The sequence below is a fragment of the Drosophila arizonae genome, chromosome 4 (genome assembly GCF_054131065.1).
Source record: "Drosophila arizonae isolate 15081-1271.41 chromosome 4, UAZ_ARI_1.0, whole genome shotgun sequence".
NCBI lineage: Eukaryota > Metazoa > Arthropoda > Insecta > Diptera > Drosophilidae > Drosophila > Drosophila arizonae.
In genome coordinates, this window is record NC_142924.1 from 24,031,866 (window position 1) to 24,050,099 (window position 18,234).

General features: G+C 47.0%; 2 protein-coding genes across 2 annotated transcripts; one reads left to right on the forward strand and one right to left on the reverse strand.

The window, feature by feature from the left end:
* Positions 1-3,691: 3,691 nt before the first annotated feature.
* Positions 3,692-11,325, forward strand: klu (zinc finger protein klumpfuss). The gene is made up of 2 exons (XM_089466580.1): positions 3,692-4,111; positions 4,246-11,325. Exons 1-2 carry the CDS (start codon positions 4,106-4,108, stop codon positions 6,724-6,726), a joined length of 2,487 nt encoding a protein of 828 aa, XP_089322706.1. The 5' UTR covers positions 3,692-4,105; the 3' UTR covers positions 6,727-11,325.
* Positions 11,326-16,001: 4,676 nt separating this feature from the next.
* LOC108612429 (uncharacterized) lies at positions 16,002-16,964 on the reverse strand. The gene is made up of 2 exons (XM_018005311.2): positions 16,870-16,964; positions 16,002-16,807 (listed from the first exon to the last, which is right to left on the reverse strand). Exons 1-2 carry the CDS (start codon positions 16,873-16,875, stop codon positions 16,151-16,153), a joined length of 663 nt encoding a protein of 220 aa, XP_017860800.1. The 5' UTR covers positions 16,876-16,964; the 3' UTR covers positions 16,002-16,150.
* Positions 16,965-18,234: the final 1,270 nt, after the last annotated feature.

Consider the following 18,234-nt stretch of genomic DNA (forward strand, 5'->3'; position numbering starts at 1 on the left):
CAACATTTTGTGCAAATAACAAACAGATGGCTAATAAAGAAGTCCACTTCAGGTCGCGCTCTCTGTGTGTGTGCGTGTGTGAGTGTGGGTGCACTGCAGGGCAGATCAGGGCGTGGCTGTGCACACAATTTGTTTACACTTGAATTTCTGCAATTTTGTTTAGTTAACTTTGCGAGCGCTCGCCGCAGGGACGCCCATAGGCACACACGAGGTCTTATCGCTGCGGTGACAACTGAGTTGATATAGCTGCCCCAGGAGGAGCAGGAAGGGAGCCGAGGAGTAGGGGGCGCCACTTTAAAACTCCATCAGCTTTCAGTGTGTCTGTGTGTGTAAGTAATAAGCGTGACTAAAGCTAAATAAACAATCACAATCACGCACACACACACATGCACACAGAGTAAGACTGGCGCCCATTGTGACCGCCATTGCTGCAACTCCCCCTCACACTCTCTCGCTGCTGGCTGCTCGCCCTCACATATTCCCCTCTCCCTCTCTCTCACCCACTCTATCATTCTCGCTCGCTCTGCTACGTTGCATTTAATACAATATGGCAATTGTTATTGTTGTTGCCTGGCTGTTGGTTTTTGTAGTTCACGCTTTTGTTATTCGCATTGTTTTATTTGGTGTTAAAACGGTTGTCATAATTATGCAGCTGCAAACAAAAAAACAAACAAAAAAAAAAAAAAAAAACAAAAATGAGAAGGAAAGAATGAACAAAAAACAAAAGTGTCAATGAATCATATTTCCACTGGCATTGCACATTTTCAGTTTTCACAGTTTTCTTATTTTACAGCTATTTGCATTTTGCATTTTAAGCTCACAATGAACAGCGCTCAGCACTCGGCGCAGCGCCAGCAAAAAGTGTCCGAGTACAGCGAATGAGCGCCATTTAATAATGCTTCCTCGTCTCGTTTATTGTTTAATAATGTAATTAAGCATATCGCACACACACACACACATTCTCACACGGTTTATCTGCCATCTCGCTCGCACCCATTTTCGCTTGCCTTGCACTTAATTCTTTCTGGCGCGTATCTCATAGATACTTCTGCTGTATCTGTATCTGTCGCTCGCAAATGACACGGCGCTGTTCCAGTTTTTCCAAACATTTGCTTACAAGCATGTTTCGCTGTTTCGCAGCCCGTAGCGCCATGTTTAGGTTTTTTGGGCGCTGCTTGGGCCCCAAGTGCCCCCCCCCTCTCCCTCCCCTCCGCTTAACAATAAGTTGGCTTGCCAGATTTTTAATTTGACGTCTAGCTTCATTAATGAAACTCACTTCGTGCTGCTGAGCCAGCAAATGAATGGCCATAAAGTGCTTTGCCGCAAAGATGATCATAAAATGTTTGATTTTTTCTTCTCTTCTGCTATTTTGTTTTATTTTTTTGTTTTTAGTAATTGCACAAGACATAAACGGGCAGCTATTAGCACTGGCTAATTCGGCAGGGCTGCCAAATTCAAGACGCGACGCTTGTTTCGTGTGTGGCAAGTTCTGAGTCTCATCAGCGCTAATAAAGTTGTACTTTTTGCTGTACTACGTAGCTTATATAAAGTCCTAGAGGCAATTATTAGGCAACTTTATATATAGACTACTCACTATAATCGTGCCAACATCAGCTCAAAGTTCTCTCCCACTCAAGGGTCGAATTAACACTTCATTTCATATGAATTCACTTCGACTGCATCGCTTTTCTCTTCCTTAAGCGCCTTTTCCTTGTGTATATAAAAATATATGAAAATCTCTAGCCATAAATCATAAATCTCTTTCTCGGCATTTTCTGCGCAGTTCCTTTTCGCGTGCTAACGAGGCGACCCCACTTGGAGCCTTGAGCGGGCGTCAAAATTTATGTTATTTTTTCTGATATTTTTTTGTTATTTTTTGTTATTTTTAATTTATGCAAAACCTAAAACCCAATGTTTGTTGGCACAAAAAGCAAAAAAAAAGAAAAGGGTTAACATTGCCATGGAGCAAAAGTTTTTCGCATAGTTGTCAGCGCTGCGTTGTTTAATTACGCTAATTAAGAATATTAATTGCCCTTCGCCGTTCTCCGTTCGCTATTCGTTTGGGGTCTATTTTTTTCTGGTTCTGCTGTGCAACAGAAAATAGAACATGAGTTATGATTATATGGCACATAACGAGCAAAGTTTTTAGCATTTCCATTTAAGTTGTAAAATCGAAAAAGTTAATAACAACTTTAAGCAGACAAAGGCCGGCACACGCACTCCATTAAACGAGTGCGCCAGACAATGAATGAACATGCGACAACAGCAACAATAACAAGCCACTAACTGGCGCAGTGTTTGGGCAGGAGGAGGAGAGTCGGGGCCTCTGGCAGGAGGCGGAGGGGGAGGCTGACACAGGTGTCCATGTCGCCGGCACTTCAACACCCGAGCAACTGCCTGCCACAACTCGTGCGGCGCGCTCGTTCGTTGGACTCTTTTCATTTTCTCAACACGTAACACAAACACGTGACCGTTAAGGACACGGACACGGCTACTGCTCCAGCTCCTGCTCCTGCCACGGCTCCTGTTGTAGGCGCAAATTGCAAACAGAAGGACAACAGCAGCGACAACGACCCACCATAAACTGCCAGCTTATGTCAGATACAAAGCCAACTCAGCCAACTCAGCTGAGTTGGGGCTGCCACCCCATAGTGCTAGCCAAAAGGCAAGTGAAGCGTGCAGCGTACAAGAACTCGTAGTTCAGGCAGCGCCTCCACTCTCCGCCCTCCGCCCTCCCCCTTCTGTCGGCTGGGTGCGTGTGTGCACAATATTCATATATCACAAGGATAAGCGCAATGCAGCAAACGTCCTTCCAGACGTGCCGTCGCTGCCAGCCTGCACTGCCGCTGTCCTGTGCCATCCAGTTGGCACTGACCACCGACCACTGGACACTGGACACACTGGCCACTGGGCACGGGAGCTCGACTAAACTTCATGTGTGTAACTTTTAATTATTTGCGAATGTTGGCGCCAGACGTCGGCTTAGGATGCTGTGTGCCCCTGTTACCAAGCGACCATTCATTGATTTCCACTTGCCTTTGAATGACCAGCGGCGCATGGTGAAAGGCCAGAGGAGAGCGGAGAGCAGCTAGCGCAAAGAGAGAGAGAGAGAGAGAGATAGAGAGAGAGAGAGAGAGAGAGAGAGAGAGACGAATGCGACGACAGGCGGCGGTCAAGGCAATGTCATAAACTTGAGCACCATAAAATTTGCTGGCAGCGCAATAAAAAAAGCCACAGCGGGAGATGGAGATGGAGATGTAGTTGTTGGCGTCGCCATCGCTAGTGCCAGTTGTGCCAGGTTTAAGTCCAAGTCCAGGGCGTGACCAGGGAGCAGCAGATTTAGCGACAAACGGCAAACGGCAAACGCATAAAACTAACGCAGCGTAAACGACGGCGGCGACGTTGTCTGTTTTGGCAGCGCCAGCGAAAATTTATCTTATTTATTTGTTGAGCGAAAGCCAAGAGCAAGTGCAGCATTTTGATGCTTGACTGATTGGACTCAGTTTATGGGGCGCCACGGCTCTGCCAGCTGCAGCTTGCAAGCGGCGCGCTGCCGGCGTTGCCAGTCGAGCGAGCGGAGGCTGCAGCGGCAGAGCTGACAGCTTTAAGGAATGCTGAATCCAATCACGCTTAGCTCAAAAATCGGGGCTGGGAATCAACTATATATTGCGTACATTTGCAATCATGCATATTTTGTATTGCAGATCAATTCTATTTTCCATGAATTATTGTAGCTGAATTAGCGCCCTTTAGCTTTTATTTAAGTAATGTCTTTTAGCTTGTTAGCTTGTTTCTGACTGCAGTTTCACGCTAAAAAGAAAACGGCCAAGACTTTAGGGTGCAGTGCTGCCAGACCGTCTCAATTGCCGTAGTGCGAGGAGGACAGCGATTGTCCGCTGTGCTTTGACAGCAAGAGATTGTTTTTCCTGAATATCGATGAATATTTTGCAGTTTGAAGTTTGGCATTCAGTGCTAAAATCCTTGCTGAAGCACGCCAAAATATTTGAAAAGGAAATCGTCATCTAACAAAAGCAATTAACAACACTAACTAACAGCTTGCTTACTGATTTTCTAATTGACTAACCAAAGATAAATAATAATTATTATGCCGGTATGGCAACTATACAAAGCGAACAGCTTGCTCATTAATGAACTGTTTCAGCTTACATATCGAACTACATAAATAGATTTACAGCTATGCAACAGTTTGGTTCAATTGCGCGTCTTCTTTTTGTTTACTTGCAGCCGAATCGCACGCGCCAGGTCGCCCGCAAGAATCCCCGGCCGCGCAAGGTTAGGCAGCTGAATAATCGCCAGAAGGTTGCCAGCAGGACGCCCACGCCACAAAAAGTTGACCTAATGACGATGGCAGAAGGCACCGACCCCATGGGGCATCATCATCACGCCGCCGGCTCGCACAACCCCCACCACTATCACCACCATCCGCATCCGCACCCACATCCGCACGCGCACCAGCACCACCACCCGGCGCAGTACCACCACCCCAGTCAGCACTACGCGCCCGCGCAGCAGCCGGCGGCGGCGGCGGCAGCTGCTGCCTCCCACTATGCGAACTACGCCCAGCTGCAGTACCGCCATCCCATGCCCCACCAGCACCTGCCGCTGGCCCTCAGTCTGCACCAGCAGGCGGCGGCGGCTGCCGCCTCCGCAGCGGTCGCAGCTGCTGTTGCCAGCGCCGAGCAGCACAACAACAACCAGCCGTTCGTGGCCAACAACAACATCGTGCCGTGGAAGCAGCGCAAGCGCAAGCGCCTCTCGGCTGTGCTCGACAAGCTCCACCACCACAACAACAACAACAACAACAATAATAATAATAACAACAACAACAATACAAATAATAATAACAACAACAACAATGGCGTCGCCTGCAAAACGGAGCCCATGGATATGGACGAGCGGGACATCGAAGAGATGGAGGCCGATGGAGAGAACGAGGACAACGGCGATGCAGCGCATGATGCCATGCAGAAACACGAGGCTAACTACATTAAGCGGGAGCAGCGCGAGGCACTGGCAGCGGCCAGCGATGAGGAGCAAATCGAGGCCGAGGCTGAGCTCTCCGCGGAGGAGCTGTCGCACTCGGACCAGGACGAGCAGGAGAGCCCGCGGATCAGCATGAGTCCGCTGCAGGTGGCCGCGACGCCCTCCTCGAAGCCAGCTCCCGACATGGCCACAGATGCCAAGGAGAACCCGCTGCACGTGGACATCAAGACTGAGCCCATGCCAAGCCCGTACGATCGCTACTTTCCCATACCCTCGCCGCTGTTTGGCTACTATCTGCACACCAAGTATCTGAACGAGGTGTTCCGGCGGCGTCACGATCTGTACCCCTCGCCGCTGCAGCACACGCCCTCCTCCATTGCCTCCGAGACGGAGACCTCGCCCACCAGCCAGGGCAAAACGCCGACCAGCAACAGCAACAGCAGCAGCAGCAATAACATCAATGGCAGCCAGCAGCAACAGTTGCTGCCGGGCGTGCTGATCAATGCCTCGCCGCCACCCTCGCTGCCCTCGCCGCCGCGCAGCGACTCCTCGGTGACAGCAGCGCAGCCCACGCGGCTCAGCCCGAAGCCGGCCAAGAAGAAGAGCTCCGCCTCCTCCGGCGAGAAGCCCATGCCGCCGCCGCAGGAGCGTCCATTGGACCTGTGCATGCGCAGCGACTTCTTCGGCGACCCGAAGAAGTTCAAGTCGGGCTCGCCGCCTCTGCACGCCGCCAATGCGTCCATGATGCCGCCTCCGGCCGCATCGATGAGCGCCGCCAGCAGCCTGGAGAGCATGAATGCGCTCTCGCCGGCATCGAGCACGCACTCGAGCACCTCGCTGACCAGCACCACGCCCACGTCGACCCTGGCGCCGCCCTCGGCAATGTCGCCGTACGCCATGACGGCAGCGGCGGCACACGCAGCAGCGGCTGCGGCGGCAGCAGCGATGATCAAGATGGAGATGCCGATGCATCCGCTGCACTCGCACGTGCCCACCACGACGGTAGGCGTGCCGGTGATCAAGGGGGATGTGGCCTCGCCCACCACCAAGGAGACGGTGGCCTGGCGCTACAACCTGGACGTGTCGCCGGTGGTGGAGGAGATGCCGCCCGGCTCGGACGTGGCCTATGTGTGCCCGACATGCGGGCAGATGTTCTCGCTGCACGATCGGCTGGCCAAGCACATGGCCTCACGCCACAAGTCGCGCAATCCCGCCAACGACATAACCAAAGCCTACTCCTGCGACGTTTGCCATCGCTCGTTTGCCCGCTCCGACATGCTGACCCGTCACATGCGCCTGCACACCGGCGTCAAGCCGTACACCTGCAAGGTGTGCGGCCAGGTCTTCTCGCGTTCCGACCACCTGTCCACGCACCAGCGCACCCACACCGGCGAGAAGCCCTACAAGTGCCCGCAGTGCCCGTACGCCGCCTGCCGTCGCGACATGATCACGCGCCACATGCGCACCCACACACGCTACGAGTCGCGTGGCTCCGGAGGCGGCGGTGGTGCGGGTGGTGCGGGTGGCGGTGGTGGCGGTAGCGGTGGTGGTGGAGGTGGTGGGGGCAACCGGGGCGAACAGGCCAAGTCACCGATGCCGCTGCTGGACATGAAAATGAACATGAATCTGCCACTGCTGCTGCAGCAGGAGGAGCTGCTGCAGAAGTCGCCCCTCGGCATGGGCGGACCCATGCCCATTGTGGTAAAGACGGAGAGTGCCTAACGGTACCTCTACGCGGCCGCGGCTAGACAGTTCATGACCTTCTAGAAGAGTCACTAGAGTTGCCCAGCTTAGTGCCAGTCGAGCCCATAGATCAGTTGTAGCTTCCCGCTACGCACAACTCTGAAAATCTCTCTGCGAAGACTGAGAACCTAATTACTACCTACTGTTAAAGGCTTAGGTTTACACACACACACACACGCACGCACATAGACACACGTATATATGTATGTGTTTATATATATAAATTAAAGTTAAAGATTTATTTTACATTTTACTCAAGCATCCCACACATACACACACACACACACACACGCAAGAGACACACACAGCACACAGACGGAGTTAACTCAGACCACCTCCCAACGTATTAGCGTTTAAATTAGTTGTAGAGCAACTGGAGCTGGGGCGGGCTCAGTTGGTATTTCGTAGTATTGTATTTTTGGATAATGTTGTTTACAACGTTCAGATACAGCTAGCAATTCCATGTTCCACAATTTAGCAGTTAGTTAACGTCATAATGAACCGACACTCTTACGCATAGTACATATGGGCGCTAGCTAGACCTAGTTCGTTAGCTAGTTTCGTTAATAATGTTAGTTAGACACATAGTTGGGGAGAGGAGAGCGGAGTGAAGAGAGGTCGGAGCTCGGCCTCTGGGCATTTTTGAACAACATTGAAATTATTAAGCTAGGCATGCAACCCATCTAGGCTACGTTCGCCATAGATCTTAACGTATTTGTATTTAGTAATTGAAAGCAAAGCGGACAAACCATAAACAAAACGTTAGCTATTATTTTATTATTATTTATAATTTATTTGTAATTACGATTAACATAAATGTACGCTAATTTATTTTAGGCTATTCTACTCGGCAGCATTGCGCATTTAGCTATTAACGTCTTGGCGCCTAAAAGACAACGATTTGTATTAATTTAATTATAGTTTTACAATTTTACACGCAGAAAAAGACAAAGAATTCTCCCTAGGGCACAAAAACTAAGACATTTCAATTTCGTACGTGAGGCGATTGCAAAGCTAAATTAATAATTATTTCTATGTTATTATTTCTATTTTATTTTTTGTTTAACAAAAATCTCTCTTTTTATAACTTACAAAATAAAAATGTATCATTTTATATTTTTGGTTTTCATGCAATGAAATAAAAACTTCCTGTTTTTTAGTTCAATTTTATATTCAATAAAACATTCTTGGCCAATCCGAAGCAATGCAAAAAAAAACAAAAAAGACAAAAAAAAAATTATTAAAAACTTTAAATTAAAAATTATAAATTATATGGCAAGTTTCTGTTTTGCCAATATTATAAATTCTTTTTATAACTGTTTCAAGTTGAAGTTTTTGTTATTTATTACCATTTTTCTGAGCGCATGATATATTGATTATTAATTTTAATTATCCGTTTAAATAAATTATTAATTTATGTTGTAGTTCGTTATGATTAGTTTCAAAAGTTCAAATGTTTTTGAAAAATAAAACAAACAAGACAAAAAAACAAAAAATAAAAAATAAAAACACAAAAAATACTATCAAATACAGACAAACAAAAAACAATACACATAAATCTTTATTTATTTTCTTTTTATGGCACACTGCTATAATTCTTATTTTGTTTATAGCAACTCGAATTTGAGGCGTAACCGCAGACACAGCATAAATTATTGGATCAAGATTGCCGTAAGACAGATCATAGGTAAATCTGGGTTACCTTGGCCGCATCAAATGTCTGCTTGAGCATTCGACCCCAGCGACATCTTTCCCCTCGTCCCTCCCACTCCACCTGTACTCTTATCGTGGCCGGGGTGGGGCTGCCGAAGTCCTTTTGCCCCGGAAACTGGCTTACAAGCTTTTAGGCAATCGAAGGCGCTTACATGGCAAATGGCGAAGCCGCAGCTGGTCACGAAATTGCAGTCTGGCACGCAGCAGACGAATGGCCCCCAAATGGCCCCTCGCAAGAGTTTTCGGGCCAGTTTTCCCACGCTTTGCCACCTGCGACCTGCGGGGGTGCCCAATTTCCCCGTGCCTGGGGCGACGCGCAAATTTCTTTAGGCTTAATGGCCAAACGACACGAAGCCGACCGCCGGGTGGGCGGGGGCGTGGGCGGCCCTGGAGCCTGGTGGGTCCACCTGCGACTGCTGCAATGCAGTTTGCGGCTAATGTCTGACCTTGTTTTCCAATGACTAAATTAATTTCTTAATAAGTGAAGGGGTGCAGACGAGTCGCCACGCAAAACAAACACGAACTGCAGTCATGGCACAGTTTAACTTTTGGGTTAATTGTGGCAGCACCCCTGCCTGTGTGTCCCCACCCAGCCTTGCCGTGCCCTGCCTTGGCTTGTTTGCAATTAAGCAAAGGCAAAAGTTTTTGGTGGCAGCTTTAAAGCGACGTAATTGAAAGACATTGCGGGATCGGGCCATAGCCGCAACTGCAGCGACCCATTAATCACGGCCGCCGACTAAGTAGCCAAGCTCTAGTCATGTTGCACGCTGCACTCTGCGCAGTGGCAGGAGCAGGGGCAGGGCTCGAGGGAGTCTGTTGTGACTTATGGTTAGCCAGAGATTCGAACCGGGGGCCACTGAATTATCAGGCGCACATGGCTGACGTCGCATTGCATAATCCATTGCGTACCCCACTTCCCACTTTCCATTCCCCTTTCCCCTTCCCCATCCATCAGTCGCCATTCTGTGGACCGTGCATCATTTTGGATGCCGCCGCCCGGTTGACATTATTTGCAGCTCGGCCTGGATTTTTGCACGCATAAATCTCTAAGCAAGCGCGCGTGTCGTGCGTTTATTATCACTTCCGTCTGGCGGACGGGACGGCCGGGCAGCCCAGCTAGCTGTTAAAGCAACTCCTTTGTCTTTTTGGGCATCGCGAAATTTATCGCCGTCATTTGTAATTGTAGCGCGAAAATTGAGTTTGAAGTTTGTCTGTTGTGTTGCGTGTGTGGTGTGTGTGGTGTGTGTTGTGTGTGTTGCGTGTGTTGGTGCGGCTTAGAGAGGCTCGTTGTTGTTCGGCTCGGTTCGGTTCGGCTGATTCTGTGGCCCAAGTTTATTGTTTTCATCAGCATAATTCTTTGGCACTGCGCTTTGGAGCCAGTCCAAATGATTGTTAGCCAAAGATTTAGTGCTGGCAAAAAGGTGGCACTAAGCTGGGTATTTCCAGCTCCTAACATAGTTTCGCAAATGCCAGGCCATAAATAAATGTTGCAGACAGATATTATATATAGATATGTATGTAAATTTAGTATATTTCCGTCACACGGAAGTGCCTTAAAACCCAATTTTTGATACGCATTAATCTCGAATGAGTTATTGATAATGTACATATACAAATACATGTAGATATACTATATATATACAATAATATATGGATATCAAGGCATTGTAAATTATGCGGTTTTTTGCAGAGAAATCAACTTTTTGACTAATACTAATTACATAGATAACTATTTACCAAGCATACGTACCATGTTTTAAATAAATATAAGCCTAAACATTTTTCAACTGCTTCTAAGAAGTTTAAGATTTAAGCATTCAATGCTGCTTTATAAGCATACAAAAAAAAAAAAAAAAAAACGAGTCAAGTATTTTTTATCAAAATCCATTTACTCAAAGTGAACAACTCAATTTCGGAGATAAATAAAGCAAAGCAAAAAACTTTTTAAATGTAAAAATATATAAGTAATCCTAAAAGCAAAAAAAAAAAAAAAAAGGACAATTTATGAAATTAAAATTTTACTCGAATCGCTTCCACACATATTTTTATAGTGCTTTTCGAATTTTACCTTCAATGAATTACAATTAAACTAAAACTTAATTATAAAGCAGAGTTTGTAAATTAAACAACAATTAAAAGACTTTTTCAACTCTTAGCTTACATTTGCCTTCTAGACCTAAGAATGCAAATCCAAGATTTATGCAACGTAAACCAAATTAAATAAAAGATAACATTAATCGAAACAATTGTATTAGACTTAAGGACATTTAGTTTATTTTAAGCAACGCAATAATACATCAAAAGGAGAATCAGTGAACAACATTGTGATATTAGTTGACAACAAAATCAAATTACTTCCATGCCCTTTCTATATCATTTGCCGATCAGGTCTGAGCCTTATTGTTTGACGAGTTAGCTTGTTCTTTGAGGTGCTGCATTTTGAGGAATGTTTTATGGTGCTATGTAAACTAATGCTTAGCTAGATTAAGTTAGTTCGCCGACCTGTAGTTGTGGTTTAAATCGACAATCCTTAGCAGCCATAAAAACGAAAATAATTAACTCTAACTAGAAACCAGTCAAGTACTTATAGGAAAGGAAACTAACTCTCTTTGAAACTAGATCCATTATTTAAATGCATGCCCTTTCGTAAGGTTTAAATTATGAATAACTACTGTAAAAATTAGTTTTCTTGAACAACAATTAAACGAAACTAGGATACTTTTCAAGGACTCTCAGCCAGCCACTTCTTAAATAAATAATGAGAAAAGAGAAAATAATAAAAATAAAAATAAATAAAATTATGCAGCTGAAGTTTGTGGAATGCGAAAATAATGCAAATGCCTTTGGCCGCCGGTGTTTGCCTGAATGCAATCAGTGCAGATTATGTGGCGGCTGTGCAGGGGGCAGGCACGAAGGAGGGGGCAAGCGGGGGGCGAAGGGTTGAAGAAATAATGCGCGTAATAACAAACTACAGGCGTAACTGAAATGGCAGGCTACTGCGCATTTGTCCAGCCGATGGGCGACGGCGATGGCAATGGCGAAGGCGAAGGCGTTGGCCAAGACGGACGACGGGAGGCGCAACTGCGGTAATTACAATTGCCGCCGGACATGGACAGCAGTAGCCACAGCAGCAATGGAAATAGCAGTGGCAGTGGCAGTGGCAGTGGCACAGCTGCGTCCGTGTTGCATCAACGCAACAGATCTTGAAGCATCCTCGCTCGCCCAAGACAATTATATGCTGCCAAAGACGCATGCGCAGCTGAGGCAGCAGCAGCAGCAGCCGAGGCAGAAGCAGAAGCAGCAACAGCTTCCTGACTGCATTTTGTTTTTACGTTTTTATTTGAGCAAATTGCTGGCAACTTTGCGGACTGTGACTGACTGAATGATAGACTCACTGACTGCTTGACTTTCAGACTTTCAGGTTGACTAAATGACTGACTGTCTGACAGTTGCTGCTGCTGCTGCTGCTGCTGTTGATGGTGGTGCAGTTTCGCTCCAATTGCAATTTGTTGCTGCCCTGTTGCCTGCAAGAAAAAATATGCAAAAATTGCTACGTGCGGGCGTTTTGCACAAGAATCTCGGACCGGAGACCAGCCGGCAACGATAATGATGATTGCAGCTAAATTATGATGCCCCGATGCGAGTGCAGAGCTCAGCAGAGAAAGTGTAGCACACACCAACACACACACACACACACACACACATACACATGCAAACAGTTCACACAGAAGCTGACTGCAACATCATCAGACCACGGCCATCGAAGGGACTTAGCGGCTTTATTTAGCATAACTCGCATCGCCATTGGGGCCGCAACAGCAGCAGCAGCAAGAGCAACAACTTTAGCAACAACAACAACAACAAGATTAGCAAAACGTAATAATTGCAAAGCAGTTTGCCGCAGGTGTGCCACCCGCCTTTGTCCAGGACCCGTACCCGTACTTAACCGGCTGCCTCACAGAGATGAGCACGCCCGATAAAGCAGCAACAACAAGGTAGTGCTTTTTTCCCTGTTGTAGCAACATCGGATGCTGGCAACGTCGCGTATTAAATGCATTTGATCCTTGATGCTGTTGAAAATGAACTGAGCTCGAACATGCAATCAAGTGGCCCCCGCGCGCCTCACCTGTGCGCCCTGGCCATCAATATGGCCAATTTCATGAATGAAAACTTGGCACAGACCGTCTTGGCCTTTTGCATGTAGCAACAACACGCACACCCACACAGACGATTGAAGTGTGTAAGGAGCGAGCTGCTGTTGCTGCATGTCGCTGTTGCTGTTGCATGTTGCTGTTGCTGTTGCTTTTCTGGCAACATTATGAGTCTTGGCGACGCTTGTTGCAGCTGTAGCGCATTAACCTCGTTCACTCTGCTGCTGCTGCGGCGGCTGCTGCTGCTGCCTCACAAGCAAAATATTTACCAAAGTGATTAAGATGCCTGAGTAATTTTTAACACAATTACGCTGCCAAGCAGACGACGGCACTCAGTAGTCAGCAGTCGGCAGTCGGCAGTCGGCAGTCGGCAGTGAGCAGTCCCGGGTCTGCAATTGTGAGCTGCTGCTGCTGCCTGCTGCCTACCCCGTTGAATGGCTACTGTAGTTACACTGGCTCGGCGTCAGTTGCAGCTGCATTGCTGCTAATGACCAGGCCGAGCGAACGACGCAGCCACTTGCAATATAAACTGTGGCATTGTCTGACCAGCCAACTCCAACTCCAACTGCAACTCCAGCTCCAACCCCAGCTCGCCTCAGAGCTTCAGCAACAGCTAGCGCAGCTCGCAGCAAGTGCCATCGGCATCAGCATCAGCATCACGCGGACCCCCGAACTTTTGTATGCCTTGGCCATTAGCGTTTCCACACTACGCTGACTTTAATCGTAGCGCAGCGTAGACTGCGGCCAGGTGGAAGGAAGAGGCAGGAGGTAGTAAGCAGGAGGCGGCAGACGGCTGGCAGCAGGCAGCGGGCGGCAGGTTGGGGGTGTTTTACGCATCAGTGTTTTTTGACAGCTTCTTCTCGCCCGGCGCAGCATAATAAAAAAGTTAACGTTTTGTTGTGATTTATTGTATATGCGATTTTTGGCAGGTGTTGAGCAGCGCCATCAGCGCTCATCAGTGGCTGTGTTTGCTTGTGGCATGACTGCAAAAGCGATTGCAACGTGTGGCGCATTCAATGCTCAGTGGCTACCCAGTCGAGGCGCAACGCACGACAAGGCAACAATAACGTTAACGTATAACGCACCACCAGCATTAGCAACCGAAGAGGCCAGAGCAAAAGCAAAAGTCGTGATGCGTTTGGTTTAGATTCGAGCAGCACGATTTTTGTCGGCGTTAGCCACATTAACAATGTTGCCACAAACAACGACATTGCCGTTGCTGTTGCTGCTGCTGTTGCCAGCTCTCAATGCGAGCTGTTGACAAAGAGCAAAGGTCGCGATTTGCGAATTTGTTGGCCATTTGCTAATAATGTTTATACACTAGCATCGGGTGCAACGACTTTGTATTTAGGCTTGACTTGTGAGAGCTGACTAAAGCTCAATTGGAGCTGCGAATATAAACCTAAAGTCGCAGGCAAATTAAATATTAGTCTGAGTCTTTACTTTTCATTCAGACTAAATTCACCTCTGATTTTTACAACATCTCTAGATATCTAAAAAAAAAAACAAGTAAGAAAGCTCCAGTCGAGACTGCTCGACTAGGAGATACCATGAACCCTCCAAGCTGATATTCTAATCATTCTGCACTTCTTTTATGCACACATACATACACATGCATCCACACGCACGCATAAGCCTACATTAAAAATTTGGAGACTCTAGCAATAAAGGTGTAGAAGATATAATTTTATAACTGGTTTTCGATAAGGTTTTTTATCGATAAAAAAAGATCGGGATGAGTTAGCGATTTTTAATGATAAACTTGATATGCGCGCTATAATTACGGACATTTAAAAAAAAATTTGAAGTCTCTAGCTCTTATATCTTCTGAAATCGACGCGTTCATACATACGGACGGACGGACGGACGGACGGACGGACGGACGGACGGACGGACGGACGGACAGACAGACGGACAGGGCCAAATCGACTCAGCTCGTCGTCCTGATCAAGAATATATATACTTTGTGGGGTCTGCCACGCCTCCTTCTGCCTGTTACATACTTTTAACAAAACCATTATACCCTGATTTCCCATTTTCAATGGGTTCAGGGTATAACAAAAAAAAAAAAAAAAATCCAAAAAGAAAATGAAATAACCAAGCCGAGGACCCCAGCTGCCAATACTTAAACTTAAGTTAGCTGTAGTTTTTCATTGGGCCTATCTTGTTAATAAATAAATAATTAAATAACAAAAAATATTTATGGGAAAAGTAAATAAAATTATATTATACCCATCTAATTTTCGATGAGTTTGAGTTATGTTTTGATTTTTTGAATAAGCCAAGTCCATATTAATATCTGCTGTCTGTCTCTAAAGTTGAATACAAAATATAATATATACGATTTTCAATTAAACTAAGCGAATATGATTCAAGTTAGCTAAAGCGCGACTTGGCTTAGTCATCTTTTTCATCGGCTAAAATATATCATTTAGGGAAATTTGGCATCAGTTTACCTGTTTGCTACGACAAAATCGAAGTTTTCTTGGGCTAGTCCGAATTTCCTTTCCCATTGTAGTTGAGCAATGAAAATGAAAATGAGCGCGGCACGCGCTTAGCTGCCGCACGACTGGAAAATTACAGTGGTGAAGAGCTCCGCGCTTGGCTGAGCTCGCTGTGTTGGCAGGGGAATAGTAACTGAAAGGGGAACGGGAAGGGGAATAGCAAAGGAGTGTGAGTGCGAGTGTTGCAGCCACGTGTTGCGCATGCGCTTTTGGCCCCTAGACATGCAGTTGGACACGACGCGACGCCCTGAGCCTGAGCCAGAGCTAGAGCCAGAGCCTGAACCACAGCATTTGCGTTTGTCAGGGTCGACTGCATCGCGCGTTCGCTTCGTGCTCGGCACTTTGCAATTGTTCAGAAGCTCGTTCAGTTGTGCCGTTGCACGAAGCGACGCTTTGGCGTGAGGCAGAAGTAGCAGCAGCAGCAGCAGCAACACCTTCACTCTCTGCGGTTGAGGCGATAGTGCGATGATGTATGGCCTGAACCTGCGCTGTTTATGCCTCTACTTCTGGAACAGGCACAGCCACAGCCACAGCTAGAGTCGCAGCCCCTGCTCATGCCACTGCCACGGCCACGGCCACTGCCCCAAGCTCGACTGCTGCCTACTATTGTAGGCGTCAACTCACGTTTATGCTTTGTAGACATTATCGCGCCTGTTTATCTTTAAATTGCAAGTAAATTACGTTGGCTCGCGCAGCTTGATGTATTATGCTGGCTTGTTGAGTGGCCAGTGAGTGATTTGATGAGCTGAGCAATGGCCGTGGTGGGAATATGCCGTACTGCTCCAAGGCGCAATGAGAGCAATCGAGATGGATCGACAGAGAGAGTGAGAGAATGAGAGGGAGAGAGAGAGGGACAGAGAGAGTGAGAGTTGTGCACACAAAGATCTTTAAAAACAACCCGTTTATTCGAGCACTAGAAACTAAACGTTGTGCGTAATAAATTAGCTATGAAAGCGTCGTCATGCAGTTGGATAAGTGTTATGTGTTATGTGTGTGGGATGTGGTGCGGTGGTGTGGCGTGGTGGGGGAAATCTCTCAGTAATGCGTCTCCGTGATCCTGACTTTGCCGTATTTACCGTGCAAGTGGTGCTTGGCAAAGGCCAGCAGGTTGGCGTGGCTATGGACATCCAGGTGGGCGGGGTAGATGGTCTTGTGCACCACAGCGGCGTGGCTGTGGTGGTGCACCAGCGGAGCCGAGTGGTGGTGGTGCACCAGCGGAGCTGAGTGGTGGGCATAGTGGTGCAGATCGGCGTGGGCATGGGCGTGCGTATCGATGTGCGCGTTGTTGTGGATGATGTGATGATCGACCACGGGGTTCCTGTAGTGCAGGAAGTGGTGTGGCTCATCGTGCACCACCTTGTGCACATGATGGACTGGCTCCACTTCATGGATGGGCTCGTGGCTGACAATCTTGGCCGGAGCGTGCACATGCTCCAAATGGCCGTGGTGCACGTCGTGATCCAAGTGCGCAGAGTAGCCATCGTGGTGGTAGACGGGATGAGGCACAGCGTCCACGTGGTGGTCGTTACCATCGATCACTATGGCGGAGCTGTGGCCCAAATGAATGCCATCGGAATGGTGGATATCGCTGTCCACGTAGGGTGGCAGCTCCTCGTGGTGCACATCGTGCTCCAAATGGGGCAGCAGGCCAGCCTGAGCCACGCCCAGCAATGCCAAAGTGCAGATGAAGAACTAAAGAAAACTTTAACAGTTAAAAAGAATTCGGGAACCTCAATCTCCCGCCCCACACCCACCTTCATTGTGGAGATTTCACGCTTAATTCGAGTTATCCAAAGGTTAAGATTGACGGCGCGCCTGAGACACTTGTGCTGCTCTGCTGTTGTCGTTGAACTGTGCTCCAATCCGCTGCAGCCCACGCATTTTATAGCACTCAAAGGCAGCTGCAATCGTTGGCCAATAGCACGTGCAGCCCGGCGGGTCGAACTGCTGGCACGGTGGGTCGTCCCAGCCATTGAACGTTATCAAATGGCCAAGCAATGAAAGTAATGCGATGTGTGCCGGGGCAGCCAAGTGGCCGGCGTGCCTGGAATGCCCAATGAGCTTTGTCGTCACACTTCCAGCAGTCCCGCTCATTATGTAAAGAGCGCGCCGTGGTCAATAAACCATTTCCAGCTGGCCAACTCGTCGTGTCATAATTTGATGGCTCAATAGGCCTACCTCACCTTGCCAGGGGTTGCACCATTCTGGGCAGGTGTAGGCAAGGCCATCGGAGGCTTCGCTTCCACTGGCGCTCGCAGCGCATTTTGCAACCAATTTGGCAATCTGCTGCCAGTGAAAGCGTTAGCTCCAGCTGACCAACATATCATGCAGCATTTTTATAATGGCCAAAAATAATCCATTCACACAATTTGCATTGGGCACACACAATTCATAGCGCCTACGTGCGGAATTTGCCGGCGGCACACGATGTTCACGGCTTGCCAATATCTCCGTGTTTATATTGGCACGATGGTGCTAAAAACTAATGCTAGCAACTTGTGGGTGTTATCAGTCGTGACTTCCCCGATATTCGCGCCCTGCCAGCTGTGAATTGCCGCTTGTCAATAGGGAAACAAAACTCAGTTCAGATATCAAATAAATCAGCCCACCGAATAGTAAATACACTTGTAGTCGGGGCGTATTTCATTTATAGGGCAGCTAAACTAACATGACAACAGCTCAAAATAATTTTTTACTTTATTTTGTATATTTATTAGAAATTATAAATAATCTTAAATTAAGACTCACTTAAGAATTAATTACTGGAAACTAGAGACTTCAGCTTGAATGTAATACTTTATTCTGAGTTAATTCTATGCTAAACATAAATGTAAGAATCTAAAAATTCGTGATAGTTGAACACGCTATTCTTAATTATATTTGTAATTTAAAATTTACTTATAAAATAATTTTTTATAAAATTAAATGCAACTGCAATGCCAATTCTGCCTGGTGAATCTCTTACAGAACTTGTTTCAATAAATATTTTAACGAATTATTAAACGAATAGTTTTATTGAGGTCCAAGCATGGACATAATTAAACTATCTAAACGTAATAAATAAATTAAGCTATACTAATCTACAACAGTTAAATAATAAAAGAAAATATAAGAATAAT